Source organism: Colletes gigas, unplaced genomic scaffold (assembly GCF_013123115.1).
Source record: "Colletes gigas isolate AHSC1104 unplaced genomic scaffold, ASM1312311v1 Colletes_gigas_Sc00012, whole genome shotgun sequence".
NCBI lineage: Eukaryota > Metazoa > Arthropoda > Insecta > Hymenoptera > Colletidae > Colletes > Colletes gigas.
This window is the reverse complement of record NW_025106641.1, coordinates 389879-408830: the sequence shown is the minus strand read 5'-3', so window position 1 is coordinate 408830 and position 18952 is coordinate 389879. Positions and strand designations below refer to the sequence as shown.

General features: G+C 44.3%; 1 protein-coding gene across 2 annotated transcripts in view; it reads right to left on the bottom strand.

Moving 5' to 3' along the window:
• LOC122398856 (homeobox protein six1a-like) overlaps positions 1 to 18952 on the bottom strand; it is a 34151-nt gene that overhangs the window by 12184 nt on the left and 3015 nt on the right. Inside the window, exons 2-3 of one of the 2 annotated variants that reach the window (XM_043399097.1) lie at positions 15661 to 15943; positions 13705 to 13939 (exon numbers count right to left, since the gene is read on the bottom strand). In XM_043399097.1, coding sequence (XP_043255032.1) covers positions 13705 to 13939; positions 15661 to 15943 — 518 coding nt within the window. The remainder of the gene's footprint in view (positions 1 to 13704; positions 13940 to 15660; positions 15944 to 18952) is intronic. The other variant, XM_043399098.1, reaches the window with a different exon arrangement.

Below are 18952 nucleotides of genomic sequence, written 5' to 3'. Positions count from 1 at the left end.
TTACGTTGAACCTGCCACTCGGTAGTCTTCCTCGTCTCTACGACAGCGTGTTACACAAGGGAACGGATCTGTCTGTCGCCTATTCGTCAAGTTTCATCTCCCGGCGAACAAGGAACGGACACTCACGAGAAACTTTCGTACCGCACACGAGAACTTGGCCAATAATCATGTCAATGATCGGTCGATCGATTCCTTCGCGCGAAGCAGATTAAAATCTCTAATAGACGGAACACCCAACGGGCGTCCTTTATTTCGTCATAAACTATGCAAATCGATCATCGACGAGACAATGAATCCAGATAAGCCGTATCGACGCTGCTTGTCGGCAGATTTCCGATTACGAATTAACCTTCTTTTAGGGAAACACTTTGCTAAACGTTGATCAGATCGCACTTTGCCCGACGTGCCTTTCGATACGAACGCAACGAAGAGGTTATGCCGGCTTCGGCTTATAGACGCGATGTATTAATTAGTCTCGATCGAGTGCCAGCGACGGAAAGGATCTTCAAAGCTCCCTTGTGTCACCAATTGAACACGCTAATTCGATGGTGTCGTTCGGAACACAATCCCCCGCGGCCGTTAAGATGAACGACGCGATAATTACGAAGGTAACACGGATAACGAAACGAAAGACGAATAGCCCAGCAGAGTTCGAGCGGGAGAGTTATCGACCTCTAGGTGGCGGTTGCATCGAGCTCCAGGCTTGCAAAATGAATGGCGCTTTGATCCGACGGATCGACTTGTTTCGACGGGAATAATCGCACGGAAGAATGCGTTTGCGGGTCGATTGCCAGAAAATGCGCGTTTTCATGCCAAATCCTGAGGGCGGCGCGTAGTTTCTGCTACGACGACAAACGTTCGATCATAAATTTCGTCCAAGATCCGGGAATGCTCCGCGATACTGTTGCATTCGCGCGCGCACAACAGTTTAGGTTAGGGCTGGTGCTTTTTGTCAAATTATTTGCTTATCCAATATCCGAACGCTTCGGTAGTTTAAATAGTATTAATAGGATAGATGACTGTTCGAATTCCTGGTAATGATTCAAGTATTCGTCAAATATCCGAATAGCCCCAGCCCTAGTTAGGGTCCCTGGATAGTTGCTTACGTGCCACCGAGTGCATTATGAACGTTGTAAAATGTTCGCTTTGATTTTCATCCCCCGCTTCTAAAATTCCCGACAAAATCCTCCGCGGTCTTATTTAGAGATCACACAGCGGCGATATTACCATAAATTGGAAATGCGAGAGGCGTGCAGGACTTTCCCTCTCCCCGCTGCTAAATTATTAGCGCTGGAAGAGAATAAATCCTGCTGCGGCTACGCGATTCACACACCAAAGCCACCTCTATTTGCACCGTATTTTCTACAATCTATTAAAGCGAAGGAGGCGTCATCCTTCGGCCCCCAGTTATGGCTGTATATCACCGTGCTTCTATAAACTTGGCGATTCTCGTAAAATGCTGCTAATACCTGATAAAACTTGCAGTCAAAGACTGTTACGATGAGTTATACGTAAATAAGAATGACGACGCTTTGTACTAGCTTTTACCGTGATACACAATGCTGTATATTTCGTGCATAACCCTTCCGTCGTCTTGAAAAGCGTGAACGCACAAAAGTTAATGGTTCTTGGTTGGAATACGCCACAAGTAAATGGATTAAAAAGAGACAAATTTTCAGACTTATTCAAAACATACGTAGCTACTTCTATCTTTATAGTGTGAAACTGAAGATCTGTATAACGTGCGCTGAACACATTCGGAGAAGAGATGCGCGCACCACGATGTTCGAAGCTTCTTGGCGTACTTACATAAGCTTTGTGTCCCGAGCTGACGAGTAACTGACACCGTTTAAGGGAACGCGTGCGTGTGTACCGTTGCACACGTAGATAGATACGTCATACGAAAACGCTTCCGCTGGCGGGATGCTACCACGAAAAAGAGACGAGGAAAAAAAGAACCGCGGTCGGATATAGACGTCGAACGCATTCGACCGAGGCACACAACGGGCCACGGTTTCCGACCTTCGGTCGTGAAACGGATGGCAGTCCAAGAGAAAGAGTCTCGCAAGAGGCTGGTCGGTAAACACGGTGTCTAATATCCTAACAAAGAAATGTCGATAATGAATCAAGTACTGTCGTTACGACGAGTTTCGCTGGACAACGTATTCGAGTGCCGGCCATTTCAAAATTACCACGAACGATTACAATGGGTTGCTATTAAAATCGCGCGGTACCAGCGCGGTATTCTTGGACGAAGAAAAAGAAGGAACATTGGCCGGGGATGCTGCTGGGCAAAATGTCGTAACGAACAATGAAGTTCAAATGTTCCGTGCGAGCAGCGCCGCCCGCGACAATAAAAGTAACTGGTAGAAAAGCCTCTGCCAAATTGCCCGTGCGTTTCTGTATCCTCGCCGGCCGACGGTTCTGGATCGTTTGCGTTTTACTGCATCCGACGGACAGGTTGACGGGACAGTCTTACGAGAAGAAACAGATTTAATCCGTCTAATAAGCCCTGTTGTGCAACTAGACACGCGAAGGATCCAAGGAAATCGTTTGACGATCCGACACGTGCAATTTCCTGCACCGACAACACGCGTTTCCGTACCTCGTTCGCGCGGGGGATATTCGCCACGGTTTCCAAGGTCGAATTATCGTGAATTGTTTAACGCGCGAATGCTCCCTCGTAAATCAAGTTTTAAGCCTCGTAATATCGTCGATATATTCACCGCCCGGATGCAGAACGCAGCTGTGAACCGTTTTATTTTCCTCCCCGTCGAATTCACTTCCTCGAGATATGCGCCATTCCACGCTTGATCGGTTCCGAACCATCTTCCCTCGTTCCTTTTTCTCTTTCCTCGGTTTCTGTTCCACCAAGAAGGCTATAGAAATTTTTCGACTGTTTCGCGACAACGTTATACCTTCGTAAGGAACGTTACCAAATCTCGCGTTGGCCAAAAGGTTACCCCGATAGGTTATGGTTCAAGTTTCTTTTAACATGGAAAATCGTATATCAATATGAATATATTCTCCCTCAGTTTCGTTCTTTACGCTTTAAAGGCGATTGTTTGGCATTGCAATTGCCTCGGGTACGAGGAAACCAAGTTCGCTCGACGTGCACCACTGGCAGACGCGCGCTGCCCGAGAGTGGTGCATTCTGGGAATGCGTGCATGAATGAATGCCCCCTCTGTCGCCAGCGAGTCGACACAGAAGGGAACGAGGGAAGGTCGAACGAAAGGAAAGAAGAAGACGAGATGGAAGAAGAACACGACGAAGAGGAGCGACCGCAGGAGGATTGTTCTTTTTCAAACGGCAGCTACGACGACGAGGCGGGCCCTTTTTGACCCTTACGTGCCCATATGTGGCCCCCTTCTTCCCTAGGCCTGTCAGATTTGACGTGGTCTTCTTTAAAGCGGTTTTCACCGAGGGCCCCCAACCCTCCTTTTTTGTCCGCGTGTGCCCGAAAATGGCTGAGGCGACCCAACATGGCCGTCCCCTCTCGCTCTCTTCGACGAAAAAGGGGTCGGAACCACCATCGGGGAGAGAATCCTTTCCGTCCCCCGTAATACACGCGTTCGCCAAAGTCCCAGGCGCGGTATCAACGCGCCTCTTTTCTTTCCAAACGCATCCTTTGTGCCGTTTGATAGCTCGAATTAAAAACTATTATTCGTGACGTGTCCCTTCGCTCCAAGGAAATTTACTTTCAATTGTCTTCGCGACGACGGATCTCTGGGTCAGAGACCCTCGATCGTGTTCGGTTGTTCCAGAGATAGTACTCCATCTTGCATAGACATTGAGGATTCCTTGAAAATATAGTGCACCGCTAAGTATTCACAAATCTAGGAACCTTTTGGGGGTTGCAGTTCCGATCTAATAAATTCAATTTTTGACGTGTACTACATTTTCCAACAGATCCGAATATCGTACGATTCAATTTGACTCAACTTTGCTCGTCAAGTGCAAATTTTATCGCGCCCAATAACTTCACGTTACGTAAAAGCTAATCGTTAAATAAATTCTCGGACTTGGACTTTATTAACTTTTGGCAAATGAATGACAAAGCTAGTTTGTTCGGTGACTTTTACACTGATATACAACTGCACGTCCGTTGGTGTAAATAATTTAGCTGGACCTTTAGGCGATTCTACTTTAACGTAATAATTTGTCAAGACTTAGTGTATTATCTAGAAACAAGAGATATACACGCAGGAAGAATGACTAACATCGCGGAGATCGCGATAAATTTATTTCTAATTTAAATATTTTTGCTTGAATAAAATTCAGTATAGGGTACTTAATTCTTCCATGAAAAATTACAAATTTATAGAATAGACTATAAAAATGTAATAAATGGGCCTCTCGTGGGACCGTTTACCCCGTTAATTGCACGGACCTCGCTTCGTGCAACAGCTTCACGTAACCCCCATTTCTCTGCAACTATGGAGGTTGTATAGCACGTAACGTTGCATCACAACGAGACCAACTGGCGTTAGACATCGAAGGCTAGACAGGTGCTCTATTTCGAGTCGATGATTACTGACGGAATCAACGGAGTGACTCTTTCGAGAACCTCCCATATAACACGCGTCGACGCAGAAATACTGTCGACTGATTGACGCTAAAGGTCGTCCTCGTCGTTTTCTGCGCCGACTTCGCGCCTGATGGGTCGGGGACGTCCGCCCGTCCACGATTCTGGGCTACTTAACGACACCGGCGGCAAAGGATGAAACGAACCGATATCGTTACGAAACGCTCGAGCACCGAACTCGTGATTTTGCGCGAACCGTCAAGATCGAGCACCGTTGTGTCGCGCCAGATCCTAAATCTGAATGAGAAATCGTGTCGCGTAGATGTAAGCGACCGAACCGCGAATCCGTCAACCGGGAATAAACGCGTAAACCGTGAAAATTGGCTATTTATAGGCGCCGCGGTAGAGAGAATTCACGAAATCGCCGCGAGAAACGAATGAATGGAAACACGGGGGAGACTTGCACGCGCAACGGAATTCGGTTTCCTTGGATTACATCTGTCCGGAGTCGAAAATTCCTCGTGACCCGCCAGTACAGTGATTCACTGGTTAGAATTTTCTTGCCGATTTCGAGCGTCGAGGCTACTGGCCCGGGGAAAACAAATAAACAGCAGGAAAACGATTCGAAGCCTCGAACTTTTCTTTCTTATTTATTTAATTTCTGATTATGAATTACAGCCGTGACAATTTTTCACTACTATTCGTGTTCGATTCGCTTCCGTGACATATTTAATCACCCTCTGGCCGCGGCGTTTTTTTCTGACGCTGTCGTCACAGTCGGTTCTAACCTCGAAAAAGCTTCTCGAAAAATTTACATGAATGGACCGCGACTCGCACGCATGGCGAACGAGGGAATTCGGAACCAGACGGGAATCACGGTGGACGGGAGCGCCGCGGCGGACGAACCAACAACACGAAAGTCGCCTTTTTCGTGCAACGGTTCGTGAACGTTGGTAGAGCGTGCGAGAGACACACGGTGACGAGAGGAGATGGGTTCTCTGGTTTCAGATACGCAGAGCGCGTTGCCCAGACACCGTGCATGCTGTAACCGTAAACCAGGCAATGGTACGCGGGCAGTATTCGTAGCTATTTCGGGGACGTCGGCATCGCGAGAACGATTTCAACGAGTGTCTACACGCTTGACCCGAACGCATCTTTATTTGTGCAGCGAAACTTCACTGCCCATCGGCTTCCGGTCACCGTCCCCGCTGGATTCTCCTCTTTTTTCCAGTTATCGCCCGTCGACCAACTTTTCACCTTTGCCTAGCTGCATCCCAAACGACCTACGTCCAGTGGCGTATGCATAACCTAACTCTGGAAGGGGCTAGCAAATAAAATTCTCAAAATATACATATATATACTCGATGGTCTTTTATATAATAGTGTCCATGTGGTCATTTTACAGGTCGTAGACATTACACGGTGCTGACAGCTTCGAATTTGAAATATCCGCCTATTATCAATGGTTACATGTTTTCTTTGAAAAAATTATACTATAGTATAACAATCCAATACTAATAGTAGACTGTGTTGCACAGAAATTGTATGCAATATGAACCGAAGGATTAAATGTAATATGATACGTAGAAGCAGAGATTAAATATACAGTTACGGTTGCAAAAGCGAGGTGCAGTTATAGTCAGTTGCAAAAGTCTACATACATCAAACAAATTACAATACTATGACCAATCAAGGAGTTCTGATCATCTCGTGGATATTGAATTTTTAAGAAAAATAATACTTATCAAACTAACGTACAAAAACACAACACTAACATCAAACGTACATAATGTACCAACGTTGTTCCTATTATTATACGTATTTATCCAAATCTGCTATCGTAAATATACAGATATCTTTAACAGCGTACATCTTTACTTTGATTATTCAAACTACGTCGGTCGAGTGTATGTAAACTTGTGTGACTGACTGTATATGCAGTTAGTAACCTAACCTAGAATAATCAAAGCCATATTTAGAATTTATTTAGGTTAGGTCGCGCTGTCCAGTACCAGGAGCTTCGGTAAATCTATTCCCATTAATCCAAACTATTGTTTTACCAAAGAGAATGCTTATTTGTTACCATGTCAGGATGAAAAATATTTAAATAAACGTACGTTGGACGAAAATATTTATCGAGGGAACGTATAAAAGTGTACCTGTTCCATCGAATAAATAATTACGCGCTGATCTTATTGGTTGATCTATTGTATCGAATAAAATTTTGCCCATCTCCGAATGACAAACACGCGAAGGTAAGTAGGTATGTACGAGCATCATGATTCATCCGTGCTCAGCGGGAGACGATCGTTCGGTCGCGCGCGCGCGCACGCGCACGCGTGCACCAAGAGAACAGGGCGAGGTCTTGGACTTTGATGGAAGTCGATCGGTATCAAAGCTCGACATCGACTTTGATGGAAATCGATCGCGATCGTCGACGTGTCGAGAAGTCGCTACGTCGACCCACGCTACTGGCTGCGGCCGACAAGCCAGACCGGGCTATAAGAGGCGAGAGGCGATTCGTCAACGTTGTCTTCGCGCACGGGGATTCATCTTTTCGGCCCGTGGTGACTACCCGGCGGAAATTAATTATTAAAAAGATCCGACGAACCGAACACGTGTCGAAGAAGGTCAATTTTCATTTATCTTTGGTCCGCGCGACTCCTTCATTTTACGTCTTCGGATTTACGTCAGGGAGTCGACGACGTTTAGGGTTACACGATGGAGATAAGATTATGATTTGCTTATATTACGATACGGGGCGATAATTGTCTATCGTCGTTTTGTTATTAACTGTTGGATGGAAAAAAGGATAGGACAATGAATTTCCTAACCTCGAAATGACGAGTTCGTTGATCGAGTCGGGCGCCATGTCCACGGTGGATCTCACAAAAGGCTAGGTGAAGTAGCGCCACCCTCTTTGTCACCGTGTGGGTCCCCCAGGTTTTCAGAAAGAGTCAATATTGGCGCAGCCACCCCCGTGTGTCCAACCCTTACCGAGAGACCGACAACCGCCCGTGTCCCCTTCGCAACGCCCTCTCGACACTGACTCCATTCCATTTCTCCCCATCTGTCCTCCTCCACATCCGGGAAGTGGCATCCCTTCCCAAAACCCTGAAGGACTCCATGTCCCCGATTTGCGTCCACTCCAATCTCATACGACTCCATCTTCCACTTTCGCGATTTAATTAATCTTGAATTACGGACATTTAATACGCAGACTACTTTTTCTGTATTCTTGCCAATTAGGGTTAGAAACACACAGACGATTACAAGTCAAAACACACGTGTTGGGAAGCCCTGTACCAAACTCTTTCCAAATAACGTTCGATAATTCCTAGTTTCTCTTAACGGAATATTAACAATTCAATCCTCTGTCAATTTCTCGAATAGTCGTCGTTTGTATGAATTATTCGAACAAGTTCCATTAGATTTAACAATCAGACAGTGCTCGAACGAATGATTTTTTAATAGATGGATAGATTCTGCAAGATTTATTTTACTAAAATTCTCTGTTTTTAATTATTGAGTTGACGAAAAGAAATTTTGAAATAACAATCATTGTCTTGAAGGAGGCTTGGTCTCTTTTGCGTGTGTCTACATTGTTCCGTCGAGAATATAACGCGCCAGAATACCTAACCTAATCCCAGATAGATAATCTAATGGATAGCAATAATAAAAGCAAGCGATGTTTATCGCTGACCACCGTTGCGCAGCGAGACGAAATATATGTATACGTGGAAACAATTCCAGACGTTTCGAGCAAGTATCCCCTTTGAAGACATTCCGTGAATGCTTCCACGTGATATATGCTCATCATTTAACCGCGACGCCACCTTTGCCGACGATTACGACTTCCTAATTTTACGAGCTGTTCCACTCGACCGGCTAACACTTTATTTATTTTGAATTTAAACACGGATATATTTTTATCTTAATATTCACTCCGTAGTTACATCACACGCAAGCCTTTTATACTCTTTATACACTTAACCAGTCACATCGGGTTAGCATTTCTCCAGATAATTCATCTGGGTAAATTTGAAACGATAAATGGGTTATCAAAAGCTAATGAAATCGAGTCTAACCTCGAAACAGGGTCGATTAATATTTAAACGATATATTAACGATCAGTTTCTAAAATTGTAGAGAGAATACCATCACGATCAGACAACGAGAATCGAAATCATACAATTTTGACGAGCCACGACGAGACACTAGCGTCGAATTTGAAAAGAATATCGATAAAGATTAAAGGACAAATTCCTAGCAACGCCATTTTCCCGGGTTGTTCCTCAGCCCTCGATTTATCGTCGAACGAACACGAGGGTATGCTGACAGTGGCGCAACGAGGGTGAGACAGGGGTGAGTTTGTGTTGGAGTGGGTACATTAGTAATGTTTTGTTGACACTGGAGAACAACGACAGAGCCATTACTGGGCTCCGACCCCACCGACTATGCAGCACGGCTCCTCTTCGATCCATCGAACCAAGGAACCCTGCCACACGGTTCACGAAGTGGATTAGCTAACTCTGCGTTCCTCTTTTCCGTTTCTCTTTCCACTATTCATCGCCGCAAAAAGTCATTTTGTCGATCCAACATTTTCTAACAACGAAATTAACACTAAAAGTATAATTGTCGTTCTTCTAATATTCCTCATTGGAAACGTAATAATTCTAAATATAAAACAGAATTGAATATTTTCAACAGCGACGCGAACAATCCACAAAGAAAGCGGAAGAGTTCGTTTCGAAGGAACGTTTCTCTACGGCACGTAGGGACGACCTCTTCCGGCTTTATTTATTTTTGGCGGCGCGATGTTGTTCTTAACCCTTCGGCCGGGCGAACTGGTTATGTACTCTCGGTTGTTTCGAAGATTAGAAGCCGTCTGAGGAGCGGCCTTCTCCTTCGCCCAACGAGATGATGATATTAGAGCCCGAGGGTATAATAAAGACGCTTTAAGCGACGTTTATAACAAGAACGCCTTTCCAGCGAGAAGAAAAAAAACTCTGTCGCAGCACGTGCAGAGAAGATAAGTTTATTTTTGTCTATGGGACTCGAAGCCACGCAACAATGCATCGGGACGCGTCCTCTGACCGTCATACTCGAGAGAACGAACATACATATATGTATACATACATCTTGACATCTTCAACAGCCTTAAATACTCATACTACTTACACGTATAAACGTGCGTCTAAAAACGATAAAATTGAATTCACCGAACGACGTTCGATGCGAGGTCGAAAATCGCAGAGATAATTAGACGGATCCTTTGTCATTTTGTAACGGCGATAGGCGATAGGCGATAGGCGATAGGCGATAGGCGATAGGCGATAGGGTAATTGGAATGTAACCTTGATCGAGGCTCGACGACTAAATTCACCGAAACGAAAATACAGCACGAAGGTGTAGACGTTTCGAGAAATTAATGAGTCACACGTGCACGGACTGAAAAAAAGAAATCGAAACGACCGGCGGGGCGGTGCGTAGCGATAAGAATTGCTTACCGGCGTGTCTAAACGGCGCGATCTGCACGGATTGTTTATGTTTTAAGATGCCTTCTAGTCTTTGGCAGATAAAACGTTGGCTAGCCTGCGCGATTCGCATCGTCGGAGTAATCAAAGTCAATTTTCTCGAGAACTAAACACCGGATCGTTCCACGCTAAATCGATCGTTTTCTGCATTAGACGTCGGGGATTTTGATGCAATCTATAAACGTAATTTCAAACATCGGGAGAAGGGATTACATCATTTTGCTGGTTTCCAATCTACGAACAAACTGTCGACCATTCTCATATTATCTGGAACATTATATTGAAAATATTCAGTCGGCCTAGTGAATAAGATTACTAAAAACCATAAAAAAAAGTAGGGGTCTGGGTTAGGTTAGTTCCGTCAGAAAATAAAGTGAAAAACTAGATAAATAATTAATCTACGGATCTTATGTATTCGCGCGAACGTGCATAAAATATGCTAAAATTATACAGAAAACATGTATTTATGCAAAATATAATATTGATATTATTATATTGATTTATGAAATATATTCTGCATACACGTTTTGCATATATTTTCCATATTAGCATACGCCATGAATACATAACATCCACAGTCTAATAATTAAATTTCACGCTTCGTTTTCTACCGGCACCACTATCTTGTAAGCATTTACTTTGCACACATTTTCTCTGTACTCTTCGGGAGGTGTTTTTGGAAACGTTGGCAAGTCAGAGAATTTTGATAGCTGCGAACAATGGACGACGGTCGCGAAAGAAAACGGGGATCGCGTTTCGTGGGGATATACCCTTGAAAATACTGTCATCGCCACCTTCGAGAGTCATCGTTGCTTTCTCGACGTTGCTGTCGATGGCAAAACAGAAAAAAACCGTTCGCTTTGTCGCCTGGTAGCCACCGGTGTCCGATGACCGAACGTGCGCGCGAACCGGAGGAACGCGAACGGAAGATAACAGAAAAAGATGCTGATTGCGAGATTTCTGGCGGCGCCGTCTGCCCGTTATCTGCGCCTCCATTGTTCTACGCAACACACCCTCTCCACCAATGCCCCACTGCGACCCCTACAGGGACCGTGACAAGTCGTATTCCATGATCTGCTGCCATCTTTTGGGTAATTTATCTATTAAGAAATCCAGATACGTGCTTCCGAACGATTCGCGTCAATAAATTCTCTAGTAATTCACCCTCGACGTGTTACTTTTTCTTTTATTGAAATGCATCGCGGGGTTCGAAGTTCATCGAGTTCTCGAATCGATAACACGCGGGTTTTCGCAAACCGTGAGAGTCGATTTGTCGAAGGTTATTGCCTTCCGCGGCCGGAAGTTTTGAGTCACGCGAACCTTTGAATAAATCGTCTGTTCTTCGTCCGTGCGTTATGTATCGTGTCTAAACGAGGCCGTTTAATCGTTCGATAAGAGCTCCCGAGGGAGAATACACCGTGTGCATCCTGGAGATCGACGTTTTTTGCCCGGCATGGACGCCCACGAGACGCCCCCTGGTCTCGGGGGGCCTGATACCAACGATGGTTCCGCCCCTGTACGCGTGATCCAGCTTTAATTTACATCAGCTTGCGCGGACCGAATTACCAGCACCGGCTGAAAGAGGAAGTCTGTTCCGTTCGCGGTGGCGTCGACAGACGGAAATTTCGAAATCGCGATCGTTCATTTTTTACACTGGAACCCATTCCTAACCCTCGCAAGGCCAACGTCAAATCGACAGATATTCTATCTTCGCGTTCAATAATCCAATATGGCCGCCCCGGCTGCAATATATTAACCGTACGATAGCGCCGAGTTTTCATCGCTGGGGATTATTTGCGACGTTGGCCAACGTGGATTTATTGGATTCGAATCGAGTAGATTTATAGTGCCTATGAGGCACTAGGAAACTAACATTGGTCTAGCTTGATATAATAGATCAGCCTTTCTTGAAATACGGTCGGTTGGCTGATCCCAGAAATCTTAATTATGGGAAGGGAGATGAAATATGTAAATGTATATTTTTCAACGTTCCATAGCGAACTGACTCGACGTAAAGAAAACAGAAAAATCACAAGTGAAACGAAGGACGTTCGAAAAAGTGGCCAACGAGAATAGACACGTAACGATCAAATTGTTCGGCCCGTTCGATATTTCGTCGAGGGTGTATACAACGAATTACGGCACGGGGAGAACACGGTAGTAGGGTGGTATGAATGCTTTGTGGGATTTCCTGTAATTAATATGCCGCGAATGATGCCATGCGTATCCACGATACCCCCAAAGCCATCGGATAGGACTATAGGAGCCACCACCGCGGGTTCCCTCTTCCCGCCCCTCGACAACTTTCTTTGTTTCTCTTTGACCTTCTGTCTCCGTTCATGGGAATACACAGAAGCCATAAGAAATTCGATACGTTCCCCGTGGCGTGACACGGCTGTGTACCGGACTGGGCCTCGCCACGGTGGTGCTTCCCACTTCCTCCCTCGCGAAATTCTCGACGAAGAGAAGCGCCCGTCCGTCTACGCGTCCTGGCCACACCGATTCGCATCGATGGATTCACCGAAATCGAGGGATCGAGCGCGGTCGTTCTCTTTTTCCTTTTTTTTTTTCGAATATTTATGGGGTATCCGACGGATTCGAGAATCTCCGTTACTGGGTGTCGAGTGTCGGGTCGTTCGTCTCGTCCGCGCGTCATTGAACGAGTTTCCCGAACCGGAAGTAACGATTCCACGATCGAACCAACAGGTTTATACGATAGGGTAAAGACTGGGGTCGAATCAAACACTCTGTATACCGTTACAGATGATAATAATAGTTATCTATTTTATAACATAACCTAAAATCAATTTATCCAAACGTGAGATTTTTTAACGCGTGCACCAAGGAAAATGGTAAAATTGGCATCGTGTAAAGAACCGGTCACCGCTGTATTTTATTCCTAACGGTACTTAAATCGATTCGCGCAGTTAAGAATTTTAACACGTTTTCCGTTCAAGAGTAACGAACGAACTCCAACGATTAAGCTTCGACAGATTACGTCGCGCTTCGAGCGATTTCGTTTCGCGTTGAAAATCACGACCACGAACCGAATAAAAATTGATCGATGGAACGACTCGACGTATCCGTGGCGAAACTTTAAGAACGTGTACGAAAGAAATTTATTCGCTGCTTTGTAAGTTAACCCAAAAAATGTTCGGCATTGCGAGGGACAAGGCATTCCACGCGACGCCAGAGACACGCAGCGTTACGTTACGCAGTTATGAGGCCGTCTTCGAGTTTGCTCGGTTCGTTTCTAAAATCGGATATAGAGCAACGACCTTCCAAACAACATGAAACTCCTACGCTTGCGCCCTCCTCGGATTCCACGGGTATCAACTCGTTCGCTCGCGAAAAATATATATATATATATATATAACAAGAAATATACACGTATGTCATTCTGGTGGGATGACGAAGCCGAGGGTATTATTGCAATGGCGCTTATATCACCATTGACACGTTCTCGCAAGCTTCCTCGCTTTGAAATAAGCAGACGCGTCTGGCGCGTCGTGTTGTTCGATTATTACAAAATGTTACATAACGGACTACCGTGTTTCGAACGAAATTCCGGTCGTTTCTGAATTTCAAATAAGAATAACTGACGTGTACCCTTACATTTGAATAAAAATAAATCGAAATACCTGTGTTCCGCTGCACGATCCCTTTGTCTTCGGTTCTTGAACCAATTACTGACTTGCGTAGTGGTTAGGCCCGTACTTTCGGCTAATTCTCGCTTCTCGCGGGGCGACGGGTACGGATTGGTAGCGTACCAATCCCTCAACACACTCCTGGACTTCTCCTTGAAACAATAGGATGTCTCCTCGCCGTCCCAAATCGTTCTAGGCAGTGGGAATTTGCGTCGAACGCGATATTTCCCTGCAATTCAAACGTTCTTGGTCAGTGATAAATATAAACACACATTTATCGTCGAAGAAACTGGCCAGCTAATGGATATTAATTTTGCTAAAGAATCTCAACCGGTTATTGAACCTTTGCATTCGCCGATTATTTCAATATACCATTAAAATTTCATAGATTCTCACAGTGGAAATAAATTATTTTTGCTTGCCAGAAAAATCACACGTCCCTAACGTTCGATCACAAGTTCCATAACGTAAAAGGGGCTCAACAACGCGAACTAAAACGATACGAGAAATTGAATTTAATAAATTTTCTTGCGATTACGAAAGATCGAATCAAGCCTTTTGGTTTACGATACGTCCAATTAGAAACAATTGCGTCAAGGGTGGATATTACGTGATTTACGTTAAAGACACTGAGGATCTGAATTACCGCACCGGTATTTTTGAAACGGCACAACACGGTGCACGCAACGGACACCATTTTATTTCTGTCGTTCGATCGCACCACAAATATACCGTGCACATTGTTTCACCCGTTTCCCTCGGGCGAACGAGCAACCGATTCCCATCGGTTCGGGGCCAGAAAAAAAAGAATCGTATAAATAAAGATCATACCACAAGAGCTTTCTAAAATAGTTACGCGCCGCGGCTAAAAATAACTCGATTCGAGGAAACTCGCTGGATACACGAAGGACAATACGTCTAACCGCTGTTGACCGGCACAAAATAAATGTTTTCGGTCCAGCTTCTCAGATCGTTGCAATACCAAGTTAATGTTTTGTTTTCTCGGAACGTTTCGGTCGGCTTAGATTTCGCCTCTCTTCGCCTCTCTGGTTCTATCGCGCGAAGAATCGTATGACACGAATTGGTTCGCTAAAGTAAATGGAAAGATCTAATTAGAATGACGGCTCGTTATAAACTTGCCATCCTTCTGTTTACAACGCGCGACAAAAATAAAACTGGCAGGGTTCGCGGGGAATTGCGCGGCGTTCTATGCTTATTCCTTCGCGAAACGTTTCTTTCGCGTCCATTAGAATCGCCGATGAAACAGATTCGAAGTATTTATAACGCGCGTGTCGCCGTTGTCAAGTAAAATTTACGTGCAGAATCTACGAAAATAAACGGCGAATAAAATGTATTTAAAAATTATTTCGATGGCGATACGCGATAAGCGAAACCAGGGGAAATCGAAAACATTTGTCGTTTGCTCTGCTATCGTTGCAATAATAATATGAAATACGAGGCAGAATTGTATCATAATACGTTTCACAGACATATGTTTAGAGTTGGAAAATAAAAAATTACATCTCGCATGCACAGGTATTTTCGATATCAAATTTTGTCTTGATTGGCTCGATTCTGTATCGTTTAATAATAAATGACACTGTGTTTAATCAGCGATACCAATTATAGCCATTGTCGAACAGTTGTGAATGCTGGCGTCGGATACATTAAGAGTGTAGATTAAACCTGATTTTATTTTTTACGTTATTCTTTATTTATTATATTTGCAGATATCTCTTAATTGACCTTAGACTAACGTTTCACAATGGGGCAAAATTGATTCCAACAATTTTTTTCAAATAACGAATAGAAAGTAACGTTTTCGTGAAATTAACATTGGGATAAAACGGAATAATAAAATGTTTCGTGCTGGTAAATAAGATGGTCCGTTATCCGAATAAAATTGCGATCAAAACTGGCCCGATCGTACGAAAGTTAAATATTACTAACCAACTGCCCCGAGGGGCCTTCCTCTCAGTCTCTCGGCCTCGATATAATGGGCTTTGAGCCAGAGAGCCTGCAGTTTCTGATGATTGTGCAGGCTGAACGTGTGACTTTCCAGGATCCTGTACAGTTCCTTGAAGTGTCCCCGATGGAAGGCGACGATCGCTTTGGCTTTCAGGACGCTCTCGTGCCGGTGCAACCTGGTGCACGACGGCAGGGACCACAGAAACCTGCCAAGCCTCTCCACGGATCCCGCCTGCTGGAGAACCTGGACAGACGACACCATCGCCTTGAAGACGATAGACAGGGGGGGCACACTGTTAGTCGGCAGAACTCATCCCGGTCTCCTCTTATTCTAGTATATCTTGTATATTGGTTTTCGGTTTCGATACTCGATTGCTTGTCTCTCGTTTCTTTTAAAAGGGTGCATCGTAACAAAAATGAATTTTGTAAAGAAAAGTCTAAAATGAACATCGAAAAAACATTTTTTCGACCGGTAACAAAATAATTGTATCGATCGTCCCCTGTCGTTTACGACACTCGTACGTCTTTTTCGCGAGCTCGGTACAATAATACCTCGCTTGAAGATAGAAGTTTAGCCCCCGGTCTAAGAAATTAAACCGATACGAGTTTGATATCGCTTTCAAGTTATCTCCTCGTCGGAGAGTTGAACGCGTGGTTCGGTCTTGCTTTGAAATAGTATTCGTTTACGACCGACCCTCTATCGAAATCAGCTGACCGATCGAATTGTTCGCTTTGAAGCAAGGAATTGCTGTACAATATTTATTCGCTTATTCGTACTCATTTAAACGTAAACTGGCACACACGTTGGACTATCGACGAAAGTTTTCCATAAAGAATAAATAGAATAAAAACACGACGTTTAACCCTAACCCATACCTAACCTGACTTTCGATCTTTAAGCGAGGAATTACTGTATTATCGATGCAAGACTCGTAACACATCAGAAACGACGAAACAAAAAGGGTAAAGTTAAAATCTCATTAAACTCGAGTATCAGTCACGGTCGAGCAGCGCTGACGCGATCGATACTCGATCGTTCATTACCTTCAAATTGCCGAAAACGAGCCGCCATTAAGAGCGTTCCGATGGTACGAGCCTCGCGCGCACCTGCCACGTTTATTTCTTCATTCGCGTCGCCGTGTGCCATCTAGTTCTCGCGCGATCGTTCTGACGACCGATTAATCACGATGGCGCGTGAAATCCTGGGCATAATGAGAAACGAGCCGCGTCGAAAGCACAAGAGAAATGGACGACGAAGATCGCGATCGGGTCTTAATGACGGTATACGAAAGCTTTCGATTGCCCGACGACAAATCAACCCGACGTGTCGAGCGAACCGAAACGCGCCACCTTCTGTCTCGTTCCGTCGCTGATACGATTCTTGTTCCACTCGACTACGAGAACTCGAGGGGATCGATATGTCTTCGCACGAGTATCTTGAAACAGGTAGCAAAGTAAATGATCGCGGTGGCACCCGGCGAACGAAATGGAAAAAAACTGAACAAAACAACACGAGTAACGTTCTTTCACGAACGTTAAATCGACGGTTACTACATATATCGAATGATACAAGACAACTAGCGCCCACGTCTCACGGGGTAATCGCGAATTAACGTCACCACGACGGACGATTGGTCTATAACAAGTGACATCTCACGGATCTACCGTGAGCTTTCACTTTTCGGGTCGCGTTCCTCAAACAACGAGACTCGATTGTTTAATAACCGTGTAAATGTCAAGCTCGCGGGTACGCTTTTAAACGATAACTTGAATTATCGGGAAGCGCGATCGTAAATGCGCTTTAGACCACTCTCTAAGCCTCCCTCCCTCCCTCTCTTTCTTATTACGACTCGCGTGTAATTACCCGTTAAACGATTCCATTCTGAGCCGACTGCGCGGTAGTTTATCGAAAACGCAAAACGCTGTCGTAAATTACGGGGAATATCCATGTGACGTGGGCAAGGAGTTAAACGTCTAGCCGTATACGTAATATCTACGTACGTATGGGAAACGTGCGTGCACAAACGCGGACTCTCCTCGCGCATCCTTGCTTTTCTAATTTGCATCTACCGTCGGATTATTTTTACGGTTTAGGAGAATTTATTAATTTTAATATTTCAATTACCGTACCAGTGTTTTAATTCGCGCGATTTATTCGTGTGATAACGTTCGTTGGGATTACATATTATTTTCCCCCCATAACCGAGTACGAAATAATATTCTTAAGATGCTAGAAACGAATTCCGGGCATGCGAGCAGGACGTTCGACGCGAGAAGCGTAAACGTCGCACGCAAAACAATTTATGGTCGTAGTAAAAACGCATCAACTCCATTAGCCGCGTGACACGTAAGTGAATCTTGGCGTGCGGTGCTGTACATTGTTGTGCACGAGATCGCCAGGGGTGCAGAGAATTTCAGGGCCAATTTCGTCAGCGCGTTGCAAGGTGCATAAATTAATGTTGAGGATACTGTTAAGCATCTTGCGAACAGTCGTTCGCGGTAGCCAAGAGGTTAAGTGGTGCTTCGCGCGTAATTTTTCTCGACGATACGAACATGCCCCTTCTATTTCCGGGCATAAAGAAACACTCAAAATTATTAAAGAATCTCTTTTTAAGTCTTTGATTTTCTCATTTTTCCCAAATTGTTACTAATGTTCCTGAATTTGTTTCTTCGATGATTTTTCTACCCGAAGTGTATCAAATAATATTCTTTACCATATCATTCAAAGTATTGACAAGAGCAAAAAAAAGGGGAAACAATTTTGTATTATGAATTTTGTCGAGTATTCGGGAAAACGTTGCCTTTGCGCACCCTTCCGTCGGATCGTGCCAACCAACACTGCGTGCAAATATCGAGTCAACCAATCGCAATAAAGGGGCGTGAGGGTAACCAAAAATTTCGGGTCGAGTACTGTGGGGTATTTTTATTAGAATGGGACTTGAGATTATGGAAGTTTATTACTAGATAATGTTGCTCGAAAGATCAGATTTTGTACAATTAAATCTGGTACTGACACTTTTTAACCGCAACTGTAATTTTGGCAAGTATTCGAGCAATCCTACATAGGAAGTAACTTCCACAATCGACTCGACCCGAGTTACAGTCTCCCACACTGAAAATCGTCTACCATTTTCAAATATACATAAATCAAATACTTTTATATCGAACAGGGAAATATTCTGTCTTCGCAAATTCATAATCTATTGTCAATATTTTTTAAACGATCTTTCTTTACAAGTATAACGTTTCCGAATTTCTATTTCTAGTTCGTGCT